At 36.2% G+C, this 27,426-nt stretch overlaps 1 protein-coding gene across 3 annotated transcripts in view; it reads right to left on the bottom strand.

Moving 5' to 3' along the window:
- Positions 1-14,666: 14,666 nt before the first annotated feature.
- Positions 14,667-27,426, bottom strand: part of LOC123563769 (radical S-adenosyl methionine domain-containing protein 1, mitochondrial-like) — an 82,205-nt gene continuing 69,445 nt past the window's right edge. For all 3 annotated transcript variants that reach the window (XM_053535681.1, XM_053535676.1, XM_053535687.1), the window contains exons 13-15: positions 26,729-26,783; positions 19,197-19,297; positions 14,667-15,981 (exon numbers count right to left, since the gene is read on the bottom strand). In XM_053535681.1, the coding sequence (XP_053391656.1) occupies positions 15,879-15,981; positions 19,197-19,297; positions 26,729-26,783 (259 nt within the window). In that variant the 3' untranslated portion in view covers positions 14,667-15,878. The remainder of the gene's footprint in view (positions 15,982-19,196; positions 19,298-26,728; positions 26,784-27,426) is intronic.

The raw sequence follows: 27,426 nt of genomic DNA, 5'->3' as shown, positions 1-27,426 counted from the left end.
ATAATTGAGCCGCGCCATGAGAAAACCAACATAGTGGCTTTGCGACCAGCATGGATCCAGACCAGCCTGCTGTTCGCTTTAAAAGTCTCCTGTAATTAGAGAAACCGTTAGTGAACAGCATGCGGATGCGCAGGCTCGTCTGGATCCATGTTGGTCGCCAAGCCACTATGTTGATTTTCTCATGGCTCGGCTCATATACCTATTATACAAGAATGAGTTTCTGGATAAGATTCTGCCTTGCGACCAGTGTAAATCATGATCAGCCTGCACACCCATGCAGTCTGATCAAGATCTGCACTGTTCGTTATTCAGTCAGTATCTTTTTGGTTAGCACCCCTTTTGACAGATAATGGTACTGTCCAAATTAAAAGATGGGCAAGATTATTATAGAGTTTTAGCAGAGTAAGGTTTAGTTTGCTTGGCTGCATTCTATACTTCAAAAATCATTTAATAAATCTGGTTATCGGGATTTTAATGGACATCTGCAAACACTTAATAATTTGTGTTTTTTGTTCAATTTTTCATAACGAGAATGTATAACAACCTTGTCAAGAAGGAAAACGACGGGAGGGGAGAGTGGTTTGGGTTCCCAATTAATCTGATCAAATCTCATTGACAATACAGGACTGCCAAGCTTAAAGGTGGATAATCAGTTTTTGGCCATGTAACGGCTTTGTTCGAGACTTTAGCATCTGATCATTTACACTCATTTATGTTCACTTAACACTTAATACAAATTAGATTTTCACTGGAGGTATTTTTAAAATTTCATTTTCCTATCCTGGTTGCCCAACCAAGATAGAGTTATTTTATCATAAGTATAAATTTGATAAACATACTTTGCTAAGGAAATGTATAAATATAAGACATATTGTAATATATTTGTAAAATATTTGCATTAAAAATTATGTATTTAGATGGAATTCATTAGAAACGCAAGTTTGAAAAATTATTATTACCTCCCTTTGCCTATCTTGGTTGCGCAACCAAGATAGATTGGAAATAAATGAATTCAGAAGCTACACACAGCTTTTAAACTTGCATTTTGGTTCAGATTGTTCAACAGTTGATATGTCTATCAAATGCAAATGTAAAACTAGACATTGTAACGAAATAAAAAGAAATACCCAGCTTTTTATATACTTTCATATTAAAGGGGAGTAATTACAAAATTTTATAAAAATAATAAAATATACATTTCAAATAGGAATCTAACTCTATGTAATCGGTCTTTTTGTTCCTTAAATAATTCTCTACCAGAATATACAAAAAGTAAAAAATGTCATTAAATGTTGTTTGAATGTGATTGACCACCTTTAAAGCCTGATTCTTTCAGTTCGGTTACTAGTATCTGTAAAGACTAATGTGGTAATCTATGTTGTTCTACATTTCACCATAATTATAAAACTGTCTGGTTAAAATGATGCCAGTTTTTGGTAATGGCTGAATCAAGAGTCCTTTGAGAATCACGCTGTAAAGAAGCCAAGACAAAGAACATAGATATCATAGACCAATGCTCGTGTTCCATCCCTAAACTGAGATTTTAACAGACGGCTTGTGATCCCAGAAGCAGGCAGGAAGAGATAAATCAGAAAAAAAAAGATTAATGGCATCAGGCTGCCTTTGGCTCAAGAGAAACGAAAAGAGCCAGAACGGCACAAGAACATGTACTTATTCATTGTATGAGCAGACCTGACATATAGAGTATCCTGATAGTTAAGTAATGTCGGAATGATGGCAGCCGATACAGTACGATGACTAATTATTCTAGTTTTTCCCATTTCCTAAGGCACTCGTTGGTTTTAATTCTAAGATGAATATACTGGTGTGCCCTTTTTGGTTGCGGGTTTATCCCGCTACCAAAGTTAAGTGTATTTCTGACAATCATGTAGTATCTTTATTTGATTCCAAATCACATCCAAAGGAATTTGTTCATGTGCTACACAAAGTAGTCCCATTCATGAACAATGCGGATGAATTATCAATGATCAAGCAGTTCTTATTCATCCTCTATCCATTCACACTGGCCATTTAGATTATATAAGATCTGTCAATGATTAGGTATTCCAGTCCATGGTTACATCACTGACTTCCAGCTATTCATGTAAGGTCAGGCAGAGTTTATCTTAGATATTTGTTTCTTATACATGTATATTTATAGATTGGCATTTAAAATGAAAATAACTCTAGCAAAACCCGCAACCACCAGACATCTCAAGGCTTTGATTTCTGATATAGTAGACTTCCATTAATAATCCTGATTCCAAGAATATATTCGTGAGCCCTTTCCTGGTAAGACTTAGACTTCCACTTATAATTCTCATTCTAAGAAGAATATATTGGTGTGTGTCTTTTTCCATTAACTATTCTGATTCCAGGAATATATTGGTGTGTGTCTTTTTCCACTAACTATTCTGATTCCAGGAATATATTGGTGTGTGTCTTTTTCCACTAACTATTCTGATTCCAGGAATATATTGGCGTGCGTCTTTTTCCACTAACTATTCTGATTCCAGGAATATATTGGCGTGCGTCTTTTTCCACTAACTATTCTGATTCCAAGAATATATTGGCGTGCGTCTTTTTCCACTAACTATTCTGATTCCAAGAATATATTGGCGTGCGTCTTTTTCCACTAACTATTCTGATTCCAAGAATATATTGGCGTGCGTCTTTTTCCACTAACTATTCTGATTCCAAGAATATATTGGCGTGCCCTTTTCTGGTAAGTAGACTTCTGCATATAATTTCAATTCTAGGAATTAGAAATACAAGGGCTGTCCAAAAATGAACTTATGCTGTCAAAAGCCGCCTATTTGTACCTTGCAATGTGAAATTTGTGATCTTTGTGTAATTTGGTCATATATTCTTTGTAACATTTTTGCTAATAGGCGAAGCGCGTAAGACATTTTAATTACCATAGCTACGCGTAACTGGTGCAGTCCTTTTTCATCTCTTATTATTTGAATTCAATTAAGAAATAATAAGCTCCCAAACGTAGTTTATCGTAGAATAACCCAAGTTTTGAGTTCTTATGTGTAAGAATATATCACGAAGGCCGTAGGCCTGAGTGATTTATTGTTTCGCATAAGAACGAAGGTTATTTGCTGATCGCGTTAGAATAGCTAATAATCGCACTGACAGTATACTTGTTTACCTGAAAATATGCCAATATGTAGTAACATGTCATGCACCAAAGTATGGCGTCATTCGGATATGAGAGTTAACAACGTCTTAATTAAGTGAATTTTATTGTATATCACGTATGTAATGATGTCATGTACCTGCATAGATAATCAAACAGTTGTAAAGTTATGTAGAAATTTTGGCGAACACCGAATGAAATTTATAAACTAATGAAGTTGACACCACAACAATGTCAGCCAAATGTGTCTTGGTTTTCGAGTCGGATACAAACGATTAACAAAATGACCCAGAATAGCTAAAAGACAGCGAAGGTCGACAAAGAAAACAAATAATCTGTGATTCGACGTCAACGTTAATCTATGACACCTTAAATAAAGATCAACTTATAACGGTCCGTACTCTGAGAAGATTGGCACAAGAGTTCATACTATTTCCAGTATGCTACCATAGACACTTACTATGATTTTGGTATTGTAAATCAAAATCAATGAAAAAAAATTACAAATTATGTATAAATCAATGCAAACTTCAATGAAATAATCTGGATGAAGTCTCGTCGTTAACTTCGTTGAAACATGACCACTGTGCGCAAGGTTGGTGTAAGTGACACTTTTAGAGGAGGCATAATTTTGACTTTCTATATAAGAGGGCCAAGATGGCCCTATATTACTCACCTAAGTGATATTTGTGTCAAAGGAACTACATCATGCGACATACATATACAAACACATTTTCTGGGAAAAGAGGTGAGTAAAAAAGCTCAGATCAACAATACAAGGGATAAATGTATTTGACCTAGTGATTTATTGGAAACAAATATTCTGGCCAATTTTCATTAGGATTGGACCAAAACTGTGGTCTCCTGAGTTTAAACAAGTATTTTCTTTGATATATCCTAGTGAGCTAGTTTTTGACCTCAGATGACCCATATTCGAATTTGACCTAGATTTGATCAAGGCAATCATTCTGACCAATTTTCATGTAGATCAATTGAAAAATACAGCCACTATTGCATAAACAACGTTTTTCTTTGATTCAACCTAATCACCTACTTTCTTACCTCAAGTGACCCATATTGGATCTCTATCTAGATTTTATCAAGGCAATCATTCTGACCAATTTTCATGAAGATCAATTGAAAAATACAGCTTCTATCGCATACACAAGGTTTTTCTTTGTTTTGACCTAGTGACCTAGTTTCTGACCCCAGATGACCCATATTCAAACTCTACCTGGATTTTATTAAGGCAATCATTCTGACTAAATTTTATAAAGATTATTTGAAAAATACAGCCTCTATCACATACACAAGGTTTTTCTTTGTTTTGACCTAGTGACCTTGTTTTTGACCCCAGATGACCCATATTCAAACTCTACCTGGATTTTATCAAGGCAATTTTATAAAGATTATTTGAAAAATACAGCCTCTATCACATACACAAGGTTTTTCTTTGATTTGACCTAGTGAAGCCCTCTACAGACGGTAGGTTTTTGTTGTACAACACTAATTATCTCAAAGATGTACAATTTTGAAATTGTACATTTTTCACATACTGACAGTATTCCATTCCCATATAAATAACAGAGATTTACCTAGTAAACAGAATGCATCAGGACTGTATTGAAAAGCATGTAACCATTTATAATAAAAAATAATATTCACCTTTTTATGTCCCATGAATTTGATTACGCATGACACAAATGAGCCACGCCATGAGAAAACCAACATAGTGGCTTTGCGACCAGCATGGATGCAGACCAGCCTGTGCATCCGCGCAGTCTGGTCAGGATCAATGATGTTTGCTTTCAAAGTCTATTGCAATTAGAGAAACCGTTAGCGAACATCATGGACCAGACTGCGCGGATGCTGGTTGGAAACGCATTATGTTGGTTTTCTCATGGCGCGGCTCAAATCATTTAACTTTTCAGTGTCATCCTTCTTCCATTATGCAATAGAAGCCATTTTATATTCAGATTTGTGTTTATTTTCGGGCACTTGTTTCTGGAATTTCATTCACTTGCCTCTTATCACCTAATTATTTAACAATTTGTTGCTTGTCAACATGGGTGGTACGTAAGGCAAAACTTACGAAATAGAACATGTCCTAATCTGTAAGTCAAGACTTAAGATTTACGAAATCAAGGAATAGCATCATACACACGATAATATTTGGCTGTACATCTTGAATTTAATTAGTGTTGTACAACAAAAACCTACCGTCTGTAGAGGGCTTGACCTAGTTTTTTACCCTAAATGACCCATTATGGAACTTGGCCTAGATTTTATCAAGGTAATCATTATGACAAAAATTCATGTAGATCACTTGAAAAATACAGCCTCTATTGCATATACAAGGTTTTTCTTTGACTTGACCTAGTTTTTGACCCCAGATGACCCATTATCGAACTTGGCCTAGATTTCATCAAGGTAATCATCATTCTGACCAAAATTCATGTAGATCAATTGAAAAATACAGCCTCTATTGCATACACAAGATTTCTCTTTGATTTTTCTGTGAAAAAGTTTAATAAAGATTCAGCTTAAATGGGCAAAATTTGTCCAATGAAAGAATTTCTTCAAACTTATGATATTGAAGGACTATCATCTTAGAAAAAAAGATATGCATATAAGTCATAGGTGACTGGTGACTCATATATCTGCCCATGAAAACTGCATTTCCCCAAAAAAGTATCATATACAGAGACTCTAGTGTATGTCTTTAAATTGTGACCCCTAGAGCAACAGAAAAAAATGTTGACTTCACACAACAGATGGACGACAAACACAGGGGTATCGCAATAGCTCAGAACTAATGAAAGGTCCTCGCAAGGAAGCTTCAAAGTTTGGCGAAAACCCATCAAACAGTTCATGAGAAGTCATTTACAGTAAACAAGAGGGTTACTGACCCTAGAGTGCTCGCCTGTGTAAAAAGCTTCATATGTGTTTATTGTTTGGATGAGACTGTACTGAGGTGTAGTTGGTAAAAAAAAGTTTCTATGTTGTTCCATGTTATGGGCCTTTTTCATTTTAGGGAATTAATTAAATTTGAGCTCACACATAAGTCATAATACATTTGCTGGAGCTTTGTCATGTGAAAAGGAAACAAGAGGGTCATTGACCCTAAAGCGCTCACCTATGTACAAAGCTTCAAGTGTGTCTGTATATTAAAGTACAGAGCTAGGTTTCTTCTATGTTAGCCTATATTATATACATGTCACACACATTTTTGAACCTAGGGCAATTAATTAAATAATTACTATAGAAATTACAAATCTGAGATAACACCTCAAATATCAAGGCTCTAGCTATTATTGATTCAGAGAAGATTTCCAATATTTCTTATATAAAGATCTATAGTAAGTACATGTCAGACACAATATTTTTACCTTGGGGTAATAGTTTGGACAAATATGGTAGAGAGTCAAATCATTATATCACATGCCAAATATCAATTTTCAAAGCTCTAGAGAAAAAAATCTAAAAAGTCTGATAGCTAAAAACATATTTTTAACCAAAGACTCTTGCGTTCAATGTACAGAACAATTTGAACAATTTTGAAAGATTTTGTTTTGTTTGTTTTGGGTTTAACGCCGTTTTTCAACAGTATTTCAGTCATGTAACGGCGGGCAGTTAACCTAACTAGTGTTCCTGGATTCTATACCGGTACAAACCTGTTCTCCGCAAGTAACTGCCAACTTCCCCACATGAATTATCAGAGGTGGAGGACTAATGATTTCAGACACAATGTCGTTTATCAAATAGTCACAGAGAACATACGCCCAGCCCGAGGATCGAACTCGCAACCCCACGATCCGTAGACCAATGCTCTTACCTACTGAGCTAAGCGGGCGGGCTCAATTTTGAAAGAAGGCTACTCAGAGATCATTTGTGTAAAGTTTCATCAAAATCCATTCAGAGGTTTTGGAGGAGATACTATTAAAAGAAAAGAAAAAGTGACCACGCCCTATGGCCTCCATGTCTTTTGCTGAATCAGAAATATTTAACACTATTTGTACAAGATCACACAAGAAGCATTTGTGTAAAATTATTTTAAAATCGGACTAGCAGTTTCACACAAGAAGATTTTTAAAGTTTCCACAATAAACATATACGGAAAAATGACCACGACCTCTGGCGGCCATGTTTTTTGACAAATCAGTTTAATTTGAACAATCTTGGTAGAGGGTCACAAAAGGACCATTTGTGTGAAATTAATCTAAAATCGGTCATGCAGTTTCACACAAGAAGATTTTTCAAGTTTCCACTATATAGATTTTAGGAAAAGTGACCACGCCCCCTGGCAGGCATGTTTTTTGACCAATCAATATAATTTGAACAATCTTGGTAGAGGGTCACACAAGAAGCATTTGTGAAAGTTATTCTAAAATTGGGCAATCAGTTTTACACAAGAAGATTTTTATAAAGTTTCCACTATATGAATATAGGGAAAAGTGAACCCGCCCTCTGGCAGCCATAGTTTTTGACAAATCAAAATAATTTGAAAAGTCTTGGCAGAGGGTCATACATTTGTGTGAAATCATTTTAAAAAAATCAGGCTTACAGTTTCACAAAAGAATATTTTCTTAATTTCTGCTATATACATATAGGGAAAAATGACCACGCCCCCTGGCGGCCATGTTTTTTGACAAATCCGTATAATTTGAACAATCTTGGTAGAGGGCCACACAAGGACAATTTCTGTAAAATCATTTTAAAATCGGACAAGAAGATTTTTTTTAAATTTCCACTATAGACATATAGGGAAAGTGACCATGCTTTTTGATGGCCATTGTTTTTTGACGAATCAGTATAATTTAAACAACCTTGGTAGAGGGTGACATAAGAAACATTTGTGTGAAATTATTTTAAATTGGACTTTTGGTTTAGGAGGAGATGTTTTTTTTTAAAGATTTCTCTATTTTGACCCTGGCAGCCTCTATGTGCAATCAAGTGGAACTGTTTGAACAACTTCGGTAAAGGACCATCCGAGGACATCCATGCCAAGTTTCATCAAAATCCATTCAATGGCTTTGGAGGAGATGTCTTTTAAACATAACTGTTGACGACAGACGAACAGAAGCACGACTAACAACGGACACAGGTGAGCTAAAATAATAAAATTCAAAAGACTTAAAATTTGAACTTTTAATTCATGCGAGTTACACAAGCAACTTGTTTATCAATCTTAATAATAATTTTATTATTATGGTCTCAAGCAATCAGAAGTTACAAGTAAGATAATTTATTTGGTTTCTAGGTCAGGGTCATGTTTGGTCTGTTAAATCATATTAATTTTGATCTTAAACTGCTTGATCTAATTTTAAGAAATTTCTTCTATATAAGTCAATTGTACATACATGTCTAAACACAATTGATAACGACGGATGGACTGACGCACACACAACAGACACAGCATGATCACTAATTAGCTCACCATGAGCACTTTGAACAGATTATTGTGTGGATAATTTCATGTAATCAAGTCTGAGGACCTAAAACTTCCTTATGTAGCCTAAATTTTGCAATGCATTAACTGCAATGGTGAAAGGCAAACTCTTCATTTAATTTAACTAAATTTATTTCTGCACAACGCACACAAAATTAACAATTGTATACAAAACAAGAGGGTCATGATGACCCTGGATCGCTCACCAGAGTAATATGAGCTACATGTTTCAAATGTCAAACTGATGATTTTTAGAAAATTTTTGGAAGTTTTTCCGATGTACAATCAAGTAACCCCTGGGGCGGAGCCAATTTTACCCCGAGGGTCATGATTTGATCTAGGCCTTCTGGTTTATTTTTAGCAAATTTATGAACATTTCCCTATGTACAATCAAGTAACCCCTGGGGCTGGGTCAATTTGACCCTGGGGGGGGGGGGGGGGGGGGGGTCAAGATTTGAACAACTTTTGTAGAGGTCCACTAGGCAATGCTACATCACGGTGAGGATGCGTACACCGGATATTGCCATTTAGTGATAAGGTATTTTCCGAAAACGTGTTTATTTTTCGTCAACATGGTAAGTAAAACACCTATTTACTATCGTATTATACTACTATAGAAGAAAACAGCATTGTTTTTAATAACTAGATACTGTGTATATGCTCTCACAAGCGTAAAATGAGTCAATCTTATGAAGAAACGCTAAAATTTGTGATAAAATGGCAACTTTATCATCTGATAAATGCAGGTCGAGGACACATTTCTCCCGATACCGTCATTTATTGTCTTGTGATAAAAATTCTGAATCGTATGATTTATTTAGTTGCATACAAAGAAAACATGTACAAAATTTCAGCTTTGTAAATGTTCAAATGACGGAGAAATCGATGATAAATGAGCGTCGATGGTATACTGTGTATTGCAAATATATGTACTGTGTATTGACTTGTATCACATTTTACTGTACTGTGTATTGTTTACATTATCGCTGAGTTTTATAGAATTAATCTTGCAAAATGTACATTATCATTTCCTTTTCAAAGTACAAAACAGTAACTTCTTTAGCCCTGAAGATACATGATGTTTTACATTGATATTTATAGCGTTTACTCTGTTGTAATTCACGTAATAAGCTCTAAACGTAACTCTCAGTCACCATAGTGTAACAGAGGGCAATATTTTGTAAATGTATTTATATTTTCTGTTCTTCCATTGAGCATTGTTTAAGTTGATATTACACGAATTATCTCAAAAACAGTTAAAGGTATATTTTTAAACTTTTGCATTGGGACGCCACTAAGACTTACTCTCAATATCTAGCAGAAAGCCCGGCCCTACTAATAAATACTATATTGTGATTTTTTTCGTTGCAGATTCAACTTGTTTATGTGTGTTTATGGCTGGCTCGACGAACGAATTTAAGGCCATTGTATGTCATTTTGTTGAACACCACCCAAATGACGAGAATATTATAGTACGCTAACGACCAAAACCGCAAAAAATGTAAATTACAAGATAGCACCAGACATATGCAGAGAAAAAAACCCAGAAAAAATACTGCTGATTCAGAAAATATTAACATACTTGTTTCAAAAAGGAACCCGCTTACAAAAGGGACCAATTTGCAACAGAAAGAAACCTTTGATTTGGGCAAATGGTGAGGAGCCTGTTCACTGACGGCAGTGGAAATGTATGCTACCTACCACGCCATCTAGCAGAACTCAACATTTACACAATGCTACCAGTACAAAAATATAATCTAGAAACACATACACGGCGGTGTACATGGAACTTTCAATGTTACACAGAGTGCAATTCCATGGACAGACAAGGTTTTCAGAGAGTATTGTTATACAGTCTATGAAAGAATGTGACAAAATAGATGGATGAATAAATAGCCTTTAATCAGTTTGTTTGCCAAGGAACGTTTTCTTTAAGGATAACATGGTGTAATAGCCTCAATTTCACCAAAAGCGTACATACAACTTGATAATTTAAGCTTTAAAAATGTCAAAGGATAGAAATAAGGTGCATATTGACAAGTTATATAGTGACAGAAGTTCTTAAAAATTTCCTTTAGATTACCTCCCCTGATAATTTTGGTTTTTCATGAGTTATCTCCCCTGAAAACTAGAAAAAAATGATTTTCTTCTTTTCTCTACGGGAAATTTTAGATTTCTTTTTGATATTTGTATCAGAATCATATAATGCAGCTTTCTACCGCAAAATTTTCTTGAAACTCAAGTTCAGATTCTCATAATCAAAGAAATTATATATTTCCCATAGGCATCAATGATAACTTCAATACCGATTATCTCCCCCAAAAATGACAAAATTTGAAAAATCTGTCGGTGAAAAGTTTTTAATTTTGAATGTCAAAACAATTGTATTTAAATACCTTTAATCAGTTGTTGAAGGAAACCTGTTTCCTTAACTGATTTTATAGTTTCCTATATTTCTTGACGTCGCAAAATGTTTCATCGACAACTCGGTTAATATGAGTTATAGTGAAGACTGCAAGTTGTTTTGAAGAGCAGGCTTATAACTCTTCCAATGATTTTATAACTGCTTGCATAACAGAGACCGCATTTCTGACGCTAAATTAAGAGGAAAGAGAATGCAAGACAGACGAATACTTATTGACATTAAAAGAAGCAGCTAGTTACTGCATAAATGTGATGAGTGTACATTACTTCCACATAAGATTAGGCATTGATACTGAAATAGGTTCTGTTGTGACAGATTTATCTTACCAAACATTATTTCACAAGTAATATTGCAAAAGCCATGTTTTACTTTGATAAAGAACAAAAAGTCATGTACTTTGGAATATTTATTAAACAAACTTGAAACGTAAACACAAATTCATAAAATAGCAAAGATAATAATAAGATAGTAGAAGAACTCTATAAGATTTGTTTTTCGTACTAGATAATCCTTTCCACCAACTGTACTTGTAATGTTAGTATACAAATATAGTTATGTATATTGTTGGGAATAAATATGTTTAAACCAAAGATCATAAACATTTGACATTCAACAGTTTGAATACATGAAAAAAATCGAAATGATCTTCAAGTCAGTTCCCAATCGTTTGTTGTAGTTCGAAGTTGACCTTGACAATAAATATACTATTTTGGTACAACATAGGGGGAAGTTCTGATTCTACCATAAAAGTTGATAATGAACTGATTTGATGAATTCAGAAATGTGTTTAAAAAGACATAAGTAAAAAAAATATAGACCGCATACTATTTTCCCAATTGCCCAAAATGAAACGTGTTGCAAAAATATATCTTCAAAAGAAAATAATTAAAACACATGGCACTGTTTCCTCCTACTTTTAACACAAATTGCTCAGTGCATATGACACCCATTTTGTTTCGTATGAAGCAAGTGGTGAGCTAATTACCATTTAAACCAATAAAAATAGCTTTAACTATATTATTATAAGAAAATTTCAAGTGAAACTAGTTCGAAGGTTCTACGTCAAATGAGTCTCAGGTTATTGAGGAGAAACCACATTAAAAGTTCAAAGCCCCTATGATATTGACCTTTGAACTATAGTGACAACATAATCGATAAAGGTCGTCTATTGACCAAGGTTTATGTCTCTTTGTAGTATGAAGGCGAAAGGATAACATATTTTCATGTTTGCTCTTCTTATAAGGGGAGACCTTTTCCACACTTGTCGTCATCATATCCTGTGTAACATTATTATAAAACTTCACGGCTGAACTTGCGGCTGGGTCTTTGCTCGGCAATGGCTAGTCTTTAGACAGTTTCTCGGAGTCACTATTGGCATGCCGCTGTAATTGTAAGTTGTAATATCAGTGTTCAAACTGGTGCTTGTTATTTTCGCTGTGAAGTCTAATGTCATCTGCAAACAGAAAAAGACATTCCATCATTTGGGCCAATGGAATTACATGCCTTGTCTATCTAATGACTATAAATGCTGAAAATATGCACGTTTTTCAATATCAATACTCAGTACACCAAACTGCAATACACAGTACACATATTACTTTGAAAACTCAATACACAGTACACCATCGGCGCTCATTTATCACCGATTTCTCCGTCATTTGAACATTTACAAAGCTGAAATTTTGCACATTTTTTCTTTGTATATAACTAAATAAATCGTACGATTCAGATTTTCCATACAATGCAAATAGGTTATGGTATCGGGACAAATGTGTTTACGGCATGCATTTATCAAATGATAAACTTGTCATTTTATCACAAATTTTAGCATTTCTACTTAAGATTGACTCATTTTACGCTTGTGAGAGCATATACACAGTATCTAGTTATGAAAAGTAATGCTCTTTTCTTCTGTAGTAGTATAATACAATAGTAAATGGGGGTTTTACTTACCTTGTTGACGAAAAATAATCACGTTTTTGGAAAATACCTTATCACTTAATGGCAATATCCGGTGTACGCATCCTCACCGTGTACATGTCAAATATCTAAGCTCTAGGCCTTCTGCTTTTTTTTTTAGAAAATTTTGAAGATTTTTCTATGTATAATCAAGTAACCCCATGGAGCGTGGTCAATTTGACCCTGGGGGGTCATGATTTGAACAAATTTTGTAGAAGTCTACTAGGCAATGTCACATGTCAAATATCTAAGATCTAGGCCTTCTGGTTTATTTTTAGAAATTTTTTGAAGATTTTCCTATGTAAAATCAAGTGACCCCTGGGGCGGGGTCAATTTTGACCCCAGGGGTCATGATTTGAACAAATTTTGTAGAAGTCCACTAGGCAATGCTACACGTGAAATATCTAAGCACTAGACGTTCAGGTTTATTTTTTAAAAAAATTTGAAGATTTTCCTATGTAAAATCAAGTGACCCCTGGGGCGGGGTCAATTTTGACCCCAAGGGTCATGATTGGAACAATTTTGTAGAGGTCCACTAGGCAATGCTACATGTCAAATATCTAAGCTCTAGGCCTTCTGGTTTATTTTTAGAAAATTTTTGAAGATTTTCCTATATAAAATCAAGTGAACCCTGGGGCGAGGTCAATTTTGACCCCGGGGTCATGATTTGAACAACTTTAGTAGAGGTCCATTAGGCAATGCTACATGTCAAATATCTAAGCTATAGGGCTTCTGGTTTTTGAGAAGAAGATTTTTTAAGATTTTCCTATGTAAAATCAAGTGACCCCTGGGGCGGGGTCAGTTTGACCCTCGGGTCATGATTTGAACAAACTTGGTAGAGGTCCACTAGGCAATGCTTCATACCAAATATCTAAGCCCTAGGGCTTCTGGGTTTTGAGAAGAAGATTTTTAAAGTTTTTTCCTTTCGGTTGCCATGGCAACCAGAATTCTGCATGGAATTCAATTCTTTGAACAATTTTTAAAGAAGACCATCCAAGGAACATCCCTGTGAAGTTTCATCGAAATTGGCCTGTTGGTTTAGGAGGAGATGTTGTTTAAAGGAAAGTGTGGACGGACGACGGACGTACAACGGACAGACGGACGGACGGACGCCGGACGGTGAGCGATCACAATACCTCACCCTGAGCACTTTGTGCTCAGGTGAGCTAATAAAAACACATTCCACATTCTGTAAAATAAGTTTAAAACAACTTTAAAACAAGAGGGTCATGATGACCCTGGTTCGCTCACCTGAGTAATATGAGCTACATGTTTCAAATGTCAAACTGATGATAAAATATTAAGAAAGTCAGTAGGTCACATTCATGGTTAATGAAATTCAGTTCCAAAACTGTGTATGTCATCAAAATTTCAAGGCTGTATCTTAAAAAACAAGAAAGTAGGTCAAGGTCACAGTCAAGTGACATCATACTACTTGGGGTCATCAGGTGATTATAATTAAACAGTCTTGGAAATAGGATCAGATTATTTTTTAAGTATTTTTCCTATATAACTCACATAATAACTAAGTGACCCCAGGGCGGGGCCTCTTTTAACCCCAGGGGCATAATTTGAACAATTTTGGTAGAGGACTACTAGACAATGCATCATACCAAATATCAAAAGCCTAGGTCGTATGGTTTCAGACAAGAAGATTTTTAAAGCTTTTTCCTATACAAGTCTATATAAAACTTGGGACCCCCAGGGCAGGACCTCTTTTCACCCAAGGGGTACAATTTGAACAATTTTGGTTGAGGACCATAAGACAATGATACAAACCAAATATCAAAGGTCTAAGTGTTGTGGTTTCAGACAAGAAGATTTTTAAACTTTTTTTCCTATATAAATCTATGTAAAACTTGGGACCTTTGGGGCGGGGCCATATTTGAACCTAGGGGGGTAATTTGAATAATCTTGGTAGAGGATCACTAGATGATGCTACATACCAAATATCAAAGCCCTAGGCCATGTGGTTTTGTACAAGAAGATTTTCAAAGTTTTCCCTATATAAGTCTATATAAACCATGTGACCCCCGGGGCGGGGCAATATTTGACCCTAGGGGTATAATTTGAATAATCTTGGTAGAGGACCACTAGATGATGCTACACACCAGACATCAAAGCCCTAGGCCCTGTGGTTTTGGACAAGAAGATTTTTACAGTTTTTCCTTTCCGAGTTCTGCATGGAATTCAATTCTTTGAACAATTTTGAAAGGGGGCCACCCAAGGATCATTCCTGCGAAGTTTGGTGTAACTCTGCCCAGTGGTTTTCAAGAAGAAGATTTTTTTAGAAATTGTTGACGGACGACAGACGACAGACATCACGCGGTCACAATAGCTCACCTTGTCACTTCGTGACATGTGAGCTACCAACGTATTAAGTTTCCTTTCTGTTTCACTATAAGCACAGAACGTTTAAAAACAGTCCCTGACAACAAACATGTTTTGTCAATTTCAGTCCCATGATATGTTTAACATGTGACTTGACCTTAAATGTCCAGGTTCATTTTTTGTGTCTATCTAATAAACATTCAATGGCATAGTTTAGACAGCAATACTCATTTAGTTCATAATAACACTATGCCATCTTTATCCATAACGCAAGCACATCTGACTATGTCCTAAATTGTCCTGTTCTATTATTTTTCGTTTTGATTACTGTCAAGTTATATTGTAAAATCAGCAAAAAGAAAAACTTGCTTGGTTGATGGTGATGGAAACACTGTGCAACAAGAATTTTACAAATTCCTGGTCAACAGTTCAATATTACAATACTGTTTACTACTAGCATGTTATTCTCACATGTGTAGTAATTTCCGGCACTTTATGCTGCATGTTTAGCTTCTATGAATACCATTGTGTTATTCCTAAGAACTTTAACATTCTGAAACACATCACAATCAAGTAACACCTTCATTATCACACAGTTGTCCTAGTTCATACAGCAGATGTGGCAATATTGTATCCAGTATCAGCAGGCCCTTAGACGTTGCTCTAACCCCACTGTAAAAATTAATAAGGTAAGGTAACAGTTGATTACATACATTCACAAGCAACATTGGAACCTGTTTGCACCACTGATACTGAGACCAGAAAAACAAAAACAAGAAGGTCATTGACCCTAAAGCGCTCACCTGTGTACAATGCTTCAAGTGTATTTGTATAAGTACAGAGTGAGAGTTTTTTTTATGTTAGCCTATATCGTATATATGTCACACACACTTTTGAACCTAGGGCAATAATTTGAACAATTATGGTAGACATTACAAATCACACGCCAAATATCAAGGCTCTAGCTATTTTTGATTCAGAGAAGAAAAGTGACCACGCCCCCAGGCAGCCATGTTTTTTGAGGAATTAGAACAATTTGAACAATCCTGGTAGAGGGTCACACAAGAACCATTTCTGGAAAATCATTTTAAAATCGGGCTTGCAGTTTCAAACAAGAAGATTTTTAAAGTTTCCACAATATGCATATAGGGAAAAGTGACCACGCCCTCTGGTGGCATTGTTTTTTGAGGAATCAAAATAATTTGAACAATCTTGGTAGAGGGTCACACAAGGACCATTTAGGTAAAATTATTCTAACATCGGGATAGCAGTTTCACACAAGAAGATTTTTAAAGTTTCCACTATAAACATGAGTGACCATGCCCTCTGGCGGCCATGTTTTTAGACGAATCAAAATAATTTGAACAATATTGGCAGAGGGTCACACAAGGACCATTTGTGTAAAATTACACTAAAATCGGGCCAGCAGTTTCACACAAGAAGGAAAAGTGACCATGCCCTCTGGTGGCCATGTTTTATGACGAATCAAAATAACAATCATCATCTCAAGTAACTGCCTCACTCTACAAGAGCATACTCGCAATTTGGTTAAAACTTTGTACATAGGCGTAGCAGGCAGGACTGACTTGGTTCGGAGTAAAAGTGTCTCTATGTACAGCTGGACTGGCATAAAGCTATCGTGAGTACTTACATTGGAGAAGATGCAGCATGTATAGTACATTAAGATGCCGGCCTTGTAAGCTGTAAGGCCTGTCCACACGCGCATTACTTGGCTGACAAACAATGCATACACAACGCTGTAGTTTGGTATGATTGTGAATCCTGATAGTACCAGTACAGTCAAGTTTCTAGCTTGGCCCGTGTAGTAAAAGTTCTCTATGTACAATGAGTTAAAAACTGGTAAAACGGTAGATGAAGTTTAGTTATTGTACTGGCTGGCCAAGACCGACTTGAAACCTTCCAGGGTTGTCTGGTCAACAACGACTAGAGGCCATGTTTTTGGTATATTTTGAACATAAGGACCATTTGTGTGAAATTATTTCAAAATCGGACCATCTGTTTAGGTGGAAGATGTCGCTGGAAATTTTTTCTATTTTTAGGTCTGGCAGCCCCTACGTGCAACTAAGCGAAATTGTCTGAACAAATTTTAAAGAGGACCACCCAAGGAACATCATGGCCAAGTTTCATCAAAATCCATTCATTGGTTTTGGAGGAGATGTCGTTTAAACAAAAATGTTGAAGATTGACGGGTGACTTGACGCACAGACGCACGCAGGACGAATGACAGACACAGCGTGATCACAATAACTCACCATAAGCACTTTGTGCTCAGGTAAGTTAACAAGAGGGTCACTGACCCTAAAGCGCTCACCTGTGTAAAAGGCTTCTAGTGCATACAACATAATGGTACAAGTTACGATTATATAAATACCAAGGCTTTAGCTATTGTGGATTCAGAGAAGAAGATATTCAAAGTTTCTTTTATATAAGCATATATCAAATATACATCACATATATGGGCATGGCCAAATTTCGACCTTGTGCAGTAATTTGAACAATTACGGTAGACAGTCACCAGAAAATATCCAAGAAACATTTGTGCAAACATGTTTCAAAATTTGGCCTGCTGTTTCTGACAAGAACACTCAATCAAAAGTTTCCAATATATACATATAGGGAAACAGGAATGTCACAATATATGCAAGTCATAGCAAATTTCTTACTAGCACCTGTATTTGCATATGGAATTTTTTGGCCAATCAAATGCAGTTACAATATAAGCTACTTACAGTAACAAAAAGGAAAGTGATTCTTAAAACAAGGGTGCCTCATGGTGGTGACCATTTGTGCCAAGTTATATCAAGTTCCCTCCATGCATGAAGAAGAAATGCTCCAAACAAAGTTTGTGGATGCATAGTGGAAGTATCTCTGGAACCCATAGTGAAATATGGCTAGTTCAACAAAGGAACCCAGACTTTATGGTGATAAAAGTTGTGTGCAAGTTCGGTTAAAGTCAAATCATAAATGAAATCACTATCATGCAGACAACACCAAAATAGCCATTTTTTGCCATTTCAGGGGCCGTAACTCTGGAACCCATGGTGGGATATGGCCAGTTCAAGAAAGAAACCAAGATCTAATGGTGATACGTTTGAATATAATCCATTCATAAATTAAACAACCATTGTGCAGACAAGACCAAAATAGTCAATTTTTTCTGTTTCAGGAGCAGTAACTCTGGAACCCAAAACGGGATATGACTGGTTCAAGAAAAGAACTGAGATTTGATGGTGATACAATTTGTGTACACGTTTTATTAAAATCAAATCATAAATGAAACCATTATCATGCAGACAAGACAAATAGCCAATTTTTGCCCTTTCAGGGCCTGTAACTCTGAAACCCATGGTGGGATATGGCTGGTTCAAAAAAGTAACCAAGATCATATGGTGATACAAGTTGTGTGCAAGTTTGAATATAATCCAATCATAAATGAAACAAATATCATGCAGACAAGACCAAAATAGCCAATTTTTTCCCTCTCAGGGGCTGTAACTCTGGAACCCATGATTGGATATGGCTGGTTCAACAAAGGAACTTAGATGTCATTGTGATTCAAGCTGTGTGCAAGTTTTGTTAAAATCAAATCATAACTGATATCACTATTCAGCAGACAAGGAATTGTTGAGAGATGCAAGACGGACAACGCACAACGGACATCAAGAGGTCACAAAAGCTCACCTTGAGCCTTTGGTTCAGGTGAGCTAATAACAGAATTGGCTTAGTGGCTGTCACTCATTTACTACAAAATAAGTAGCAATTTAAAACGAAATTATGAGCTTGTTTAGATTAGACAACTTTTGCTGCAACAATTTACTTAAGTGTACATGTGGCAATTCTAATCTTACTTTGTAAAAGGTACGTACCTCTGTTCAAACCTCAGAAGTCCCTCTTCAACAAATTGTTGGCATCTCTCGGAAGATCCAAAACTTTGTAAATAGCTTATGTCTATTACCTTTGACCAATTCTGAAAAACAGAAACAGAACTATGTAAGTTTTCACATTACCCTCCCCGCCCCCACAACACACACATGCACCCATTTTTCAGTAGAACAGTTATATCAGTGTGTGGAATACTATCAGTATCACTAACTATTAGGCAATGATTTCACTGATATATTGCCTCAACAAGAGTTTTCAGCAAGCCCTGAAGCTGGCTGCATAAGATGAAAAGTTCAACGAGAGAATATTCTGAAAGGGGGATTACTCCTGAGGGTATGTGTAATGTTTGAAGGGTTGGTGGCATGACTGAGTAAGAAATAAAATAAAGTGAAAATAAAAATAAATCATTTAAAGTAAGAAAATACAGTAAATGGTGGGCAATATGGGAAGGATGAAGGTATACAATGAAACAGAAAACAGTATCAAGAAACTTGGGGTGGGAGGATGTGTGTCTGTGATGGGGTGATCAGGGCATAGGTTCAATGGATACTACAAGTTTTATTAACAATATCAAGATACACAAAAACTGGTGAAAAAACTTGTAGGTGTTGGGTGTAATGTAGGAAGGGGGACGAGGGATACTAATAATACTGATTTTAGAGAGGGTAATGTGGGTGATGTATAAGAGGATACTAATCAACTACATCAAGAAACTAGAAGTAAAAATATTTTTTTCTGTTATACCTACAAAAACATACAGGAAAAGTGACACATCCATGTTTTGGTACATGGGGCATCCTATAATCATATGTCTGAACTATCCATGTTTTTGTACAGGGACATCCAATAATCATATGTCTGAACTATCCATGTTTTGGTACAGAGGTATCCAATAATCATATGTCTGAACTATTTTTAAAGTGTGTATTCAGTTTCTGTTCACATTTTATGCACCGAACTGCTTTAGAAATGCAATACTTACTGTAGCTGTAAATAACTTCTATTTAAGGGTCTGAATCAAAACATTTTAGAATTCTGCGTAATATATATTACTTGTTCTTTACAAAACATTCAATTTGAAGAAATGCCAGTTCGCAACGTCTGCTTCTTAGGTCATACATTCTACAATAAGCGGGCCATGATGGCACAATATTGCTCACTAGACTCAAAAGGTGTACATGCTGCTTATAATTCAGCCGGTGATTTTTTCATCTATATTAGAACTGTATATAACTATTTCATAGATCATAACACAACAAATTCTGAATTTTACAGTAAACAAGCAAATTCGATGAATTGGTATCCCCCGCCGAAAGGGTCTGTGGTGAGGAATGGCAAAAAAATATATCTGGCAAAAAGTTAAGGATGTTAATAAGAAGCAAATAATTTCATTAGTCAAAATCAATTTAACAGAAAACAAATGTTTAATCAAAGAGTACATAATAAATGTATGATACTTTGATCCTGACTAAAGAATTTATTTTGAATGGGATATTTTTACTGTAATAAGCTTAGCTTTTAAAATTAAATGCAGTTAATTGAAATGGGAGGTGGGGGAATGGTACAACTTGCATGTTGATAAGTATTCAAGGAAGGTTTGAAAAAAATCTAAAATAAGGCATGAAAAAAAAAAATAAAAAAAATTTTAGGGGGGAGGAGAGGGGTTGGAAGGGGGAGTGGGTGTGACCAAGGCAAGTTGGTGATCAGGTGTGGGTGAACAACTTCACATGTTAATAATAAATGTTCAGGGAAAAGAAATGAAAGAAATTTAATGAAATTCTGCCAACGGTAAGTTTGTCATGTACAAATATGTGGATTTTTAGACAATTAAAGCGCAATAACTCTGAAGTTACAAAAGAAATCCCTACGGAACTGTGTGTGCACAACCACATTATAGTGCTCTAAATTCTGTTTAAGTTTCATAGTTCTAGGTCAAATATATCAAAAGTTATGATACAGAAATTGCCATATTCATAGTACCCTATACAGTTAACACTAGAAACTTCTAAGGGCCATAACTCTGGTGTTACTTGGGCAATCTGACTGAAACTTGATGGGCCCCATAACCTCATAGTGGTGAAGATGTACATGGCATTTGTTTGAAAAAAATCTAAAATAAGGAATATTATAAGGAATTTTTTTTGGGGGGAGGGAGGGGGAGCGGGTGTGATCAAGGTAAGGGGGTGACCAGGTGTGGGTACACAACTTCACATGTTTACAATAAATGTTCATGGAAAAGAATGAAAGAAATTTAATGAAATTCTACCAAATGGTAAGTTTGTTATGCACAAATACGTGGATTTTTATACAATTAAAGGGCAATAACTCTTAATTTACAAAATAAATCTGAACGAAATTGTGTGTACACAACCACATTATGGTGATCTAAAGTCTGTTTAAGTTTCATAGTTCTAGGTCAAATATATCAAAAGTTATGATGCAGAAATTGCCATATTTATAGTACCCTATATAGTTAACACTAGAAACTTCTAAGGGCCATAACTCTGGTGTTACTAGGGCAATCTGACTGAAACTTGGCGGGCCGCAAAAACTCATAGTGGTGAACATGTATATGAAGTTTTATATAAATATTCCCAACCATTTCCTAGATATGGCTCTGGACGGATGGACGGAAGGAAAGATGGACGGAGGGACGGACAACGCCAAAACTATATCCCTCCGTCTTTCGTCGGGGGATAACAAAGTATAGAAATAAGAAATAAACTTAATAAGCAAATACTTAAGTTTGTTATATTGTGCTTAAATAGAAATATCATATTTGCCTGACTGAAATAAGTACTGCAAAAAAATACTACTGTCCATAGTACAATTTAGCTATAAATACATGGTTATAGAAAAAAAAAATCAACATTAAATAACAATAACTTAAGCAGTTGCATGATTTTAAAATAACAGACTTAATTAAGTAATTATAAGTTTTTTCCCAGAAACTGAAGCCTGTTCAGCACTTCATGAGAAGAAATGTCATTTAAGGTTTTCTACTTTTAGCTCTAGAGGCTTCTAAGACAGGTCAAGCAGAACCATTGAACAAATCTGAGAGAAGATTGCCGAATTTGTTGAATGACTGACCAGTAGTTTCTGAGGACAAGATGTCTATGTAAATTATGGACAATGGACGTAGCACGTTGTATATCAGTCAATCCATTTTTACTAATAGCTCACCCGTAACGTTCGTTTGAGGTGAGCTAAAACACTGGCCAGTTATTTCCTATACAACTAGCATAAAGTGACCATGCCTTCTGGAGAAAATGTTTTTTGAAAAACTGGAAATAATTTGAAGAATCTGGGTAGAGTATGTACAAATATGTGCATGATCATTAACAATTAAATTTCTGCTGAAACTTATATCATTAACCTGTCCCAAACACTGTGAAATGATACAGGATTCCCTTGGGTAATGCTTATAGATCATTCTTGGACTTTTACATTACCCTAAAAAGGAAACTGGAAGGTACTTGAAAATGCAGCTCTCTGATTGGTCAGTTACAATTCCGAATGTCATGTTAAAATAATGATCTGGCAGTAATCAATAATTCTGTATTAGCTGTAGTTCTGTAAATTTCTTGCTTGTTTGTTATTTTTGTTTGGTTAAGAGTCACACCAGCACAAATGAAGTCATATGGTGACCTATCCGGATATTAATGGTAAATGAAGACGTACTGAGCCCCTTCTGGCATGGTTTCAGACATGGTTGTGCACCTGGGTAGAACCACCAAAGCTCCATATTCCAACAGCTGGATGGCTTTCTCACATGAAGAAGTCTATACCCTACACAATGTTTCAAACCCACATCATTCAGGGGCATGTGATTTAAAATCAGCAACCTTTACCACTTAATAATGGAGACCCCAGCTTCTGCTAACAGCACATGAACTATTAGCCCTGCATGAAACATTTTACAAAAGAAAAACAAGAGGACCATGATGGTCCTGAATCGCTCACCTCTTCCCACATGATCCAGTTTTGAGTATGACATCGTTTTTTCTATTATTTGATATAGTGACCTAGTTTTTGAGCACATGTGACCCAGTTTTGAACTTGACCTAGATATTATCAAGATAAAAATTCTGACCAATTTTCATGAAGATCCATTGAGAAATATGGTCTCTAGAGAGGTCACAAGGTTTTTCTATTATTTGACCTATTCACCTAGTTTTTTAAGGCACGTGACCCAGTTTCAGACTTGACCTAGATATCATCAAGATGAACATTCTGACCAATTTTCATGAAGATCCATTCAAGGGTATGCCCTCTAGAGAGGTCACAAGGTTTTTCTATTTCAAGACCTACTGTCCTAGTTTTTGATCGCAGTTGACCCAGTTTCAAACTTGACCCAGATATCATCAAGATAAACATTCAGACCAACTTTCATCATATCCCATGAAAAATATGGCCTCTAGAGAGGTCACAACGTTTTTTCATTATTTGACCTACTGACCTACTTTTCGAAGGCACGTGACCCACTTTCGAACCTGACCTAGATATCATCAAGATGAACATTCTGACGAATTTTTATGGAGATCCATTCACAAGTATGGCCTCTTTTAGACCTACTGACCTAGTTTTTGACCGCACATGACCCTGATTCGAACTTGACCTAGATATCATCAAGATGAACATTCAGACCAACTTTCATGAAGATCCATTGAAAAATATGGCCTTTAGAGAGGTCACAAGGCTTTTCTATTATTTGACCTACTGACCTAGTTTTTGACGGCACGTGGCCCACTTTCGAACTTGACCTAGATATCATCAAGATGAACATTCAGACCAACTTTCATACAGATCCCATGGAAAATATGGCCTCTAGAGAGGTCACAATGTTTTTCTATTATTTGACCTACTGACCTAGTTTTTGATGGCACGTGACCCACTTTCGAACCTGACTCAGATATCATCAAAGTGAACATTCTGACCAGTTTTCATGAAGATTTCATGAAATATATGGCCTCTAGAGAGGTCACAAGGTTTTTCTATTTTTAGACGTACTGACCTAGTTTTTGACCGCACGTAACCAGTTTCGAACTTGACCTAGACATCATCAAGATGAACATTCAGACCAACTTTCATACAGATCCCATGAAAAATATGGCCTTTAGAGAGGTCACAAGGTTTTTCTATTATTTGACCTACTGACCTAGTTTTTGACGGCACGTGACCCAGTTTCGAACTTGACATAGATATCATCAAGGTGAACGTTCTGACCAATTTTCATGAAGATCTTGTGAAATATATGGCCTCTAGAAAGGTCACAAGGTTTTTCTATTTTTAGACCTACTGACCTTGTTTTTGACCGCACGTGACCCAGTTTCGAACTTGACCTAGATATCATCAAGATGAACATTCTAATTTTCATGAAGATCTTATGAAATTATGGCCTCTAGAGAGGTCACAAGGTTTTTCTATTTTTAGACCTCCTGACCTAGTTTTTGAAGGCACATGACCCAGTTTTGAACTTGACCTAGATATCATCAAGGTGAACATTCTGACCAATTTTCATGAAGATTTTTCTGAAATATATGGCCTCTAGAGAGGTCGCAAGGATTTTCTATTTTTAGACCTACTGACCCTAGTTTTTGACCTCACGTGACCCAGTTTCAAACTTGACCTAGATATCATCAAGGTGAACATTCTGACCAATTTTCATGAAGTTCCATTGAAAATTATGGCCTCTAGAGAGGTCACAAGGTTTTTCTATTATTTGACCTATTCACCTAGTTTTTTAAGGCACGTGACCCAGTTTCAGACTTGACCTAGATATCATCAAGATGAACATTCTGACCAATTTTCATGAAGATCCATTCAAGGGTATGCCCTCTAGACAGGTCACAAGGTTTTTCTATTTCAAGACCTACTGTCCTAGTTTTTGATCGCAGTTGACCCAGTTTCAAACTTGACCCAGATATCATCAAGATAAACATTCAGACCAACTTTCATACAGATCCCATGAAAAATATGGCCTCTAGAGAGGTCACAACGTTTTTTCATTATTTGACCTACTGACCTACTTTTCGAAGGCACGTGACCCACTTTCGAACCTGACCTAGATATCATCAAGATGAACATTCTGACGAATTTTTATGGAGATCCATTCACAAGTATGGCCTCTTTTAGACCTACTGACCTAGTTTTTGACCGCACATGACCCTGTTTCGAACTTGACCTAGATATCATCAAGATGAACATTCAGACCAACTTTCATGAAGATCCATTGAAAAATATGGCCTTTAGAGAGGTCACAAGGCTTTTCTATTATTTGACCTACTGACCTAGTTTTTGACGGCACGTGGCCCACTTTCGAACTTGACCTAGATATCATCAAGATGAACATTCAGACCAACTTTCATACAGATCCCATGGAAAATATGGCCTCTAGAGAGGTCACAATGTTTTTCTATTATTTGACCTACTGACCTAGTTTTTGATGGCACGTGACCCACTTTCGAACCTGACTTAGATATCATCAAGGTGAACATTCTGACCAATTTTCATGAAGATTTCATGAAATATATGGCCTCTAGAGAGGTCACAAGGTTTTTCTATTTTTAGACCTACTGACCTAGTTTTTGACCGCACGTAACCAGTTTCGAACTTGACCTAGACATCATCAAGATGAACATTCAGACCAACTTTCATACAGATCCCATGAAAAATATGGCCTTTAGAGAGGTCACAAGGTTTTTCTATTATTTGACCTACTGACCTAGTTTTTGACGGCAAGTGACCCAGTTTCGAACTTGACCTAGATATCATCAAGGTGAACGTTCTGACCAATTTTCATGAAGATCTTGTGAAATATATGGCCTCTAGAAAGGTCACAAGGTTTTTCTACTTTTAGACCTACTGACCTAGTTTTTGACCGCACGTGACCCAGTTTCGAACTTGACCTAGATATCATCAAGATGAACATTCTAATTTTCATGAAGATCTTATGAAATTATGGCCTCTAGAGAGGTCACAAGGTTTTTCTATTTTTAGACCTCCTGACCTAGTTTTTGAAGGCACATGACCCAGTTTCGAACTTGACCTAGATATCATCAAGGTGAACATTCTGACCAATTTTCATGAAGATTTTTCTGAAATATATGGCCTCTAGAGAGGTCACAAGGATTTTCTATTTTTAGACCTACTGACCCTAGTTTTTGACCTCACGTGACCCAGTTTCAAACTTGACCTAGATATCATCAAGGTGAACATTCTGACCAATTTTCATGAAGTTCCATTGAAAATTATGGCCTCTAGAGAGGTCACAAGGTTTTTCTATTTTTAGACCTACTGACCTAGTTTTTGATGGCACGTGACCCAGTTTCGAACCTGACCTAGAATTTACCAAGATAAACATTCTGACCCATTTTCATAAAGATCCCATGAAAAATGTGACCTCTAGAGATGTCTCAAGGGAAAGTTTACGGACGGACGGACGGCGGACACCGCGCGATCACAAAAGCTCACCTTGTCACTTTGTGACAGGTGAGCTAACAAAGCATTTTCTTACCACATTGGTTACACCCTCTCTGGTCCTTAGGCCTAAGCAAAGAAGCTCTTCAAGCCTGTAGAAAAATTAGCATCTTTTAAACTTGAGCAGAATATGTGAGATGATTTCCATTTTGTAGCTTGCTACAGCATCAACCAGGTAGAGGTAGGCCAAAGTTTTTTGGGTATATTTTTAGACAGAACCAATGGCAGAGTTACATAGGTATGACCACTTACTAACAAAAGTCAAAATTCAAAAGGACAAGCCAAAATGCTCAGTATTTTTCCCAGAGGCAAGCTTGAAATTCTGGTTACAGCATGCATTATAATGTAACACTTCCACTTTGTTGGTTGACAAAATAATGTTGTATGTCAAATGTTAGTGACTTGCAATAAATCTTTATGTGTATAAACATGAAGTCAGCATGGGCAAGTAAGTGCCCTGTAGGTAATCTGGCTAGTGAAACTTCATACGAACTCTGGCTGTCTTACTTCAAGCCATCTGGATTACCTCATTACATAAACTACATCTGAAAAGACTAAAACCAGAGCTGTCTCCATAGGATGACACATGCCCCCGATGGCACTTTGAATGAATAGTTATGGCCGATGTTAGAGTTTAGGACCTTTGACCTAAGGACCTGGGTCTTGCGCGCGACACGTCATCTTACTGTGGTACACATTCATGCCCAACAATTTTAAAATCCATGCATGAATGAC

Source organism: Mercenaria mercenaria, chromosome 2 (genome assembly GCF_021730395.1).
Source record: "Mercenaria mercenaria strain notata chromosome 2, MADL_Memer_1, whole genome shotgun sequence".
Taxonomy (NCBI): Eukaryota; Metazoa; Mollusca; class Bivalvia; order Venerida; family Veneridae; genus Mercenaria; species Mercenaria mercenaria.
Note: the sequence above shows the minus strand (reverse complement) of the source record. Positions and strands in the feature narration are given on the sequence as shown.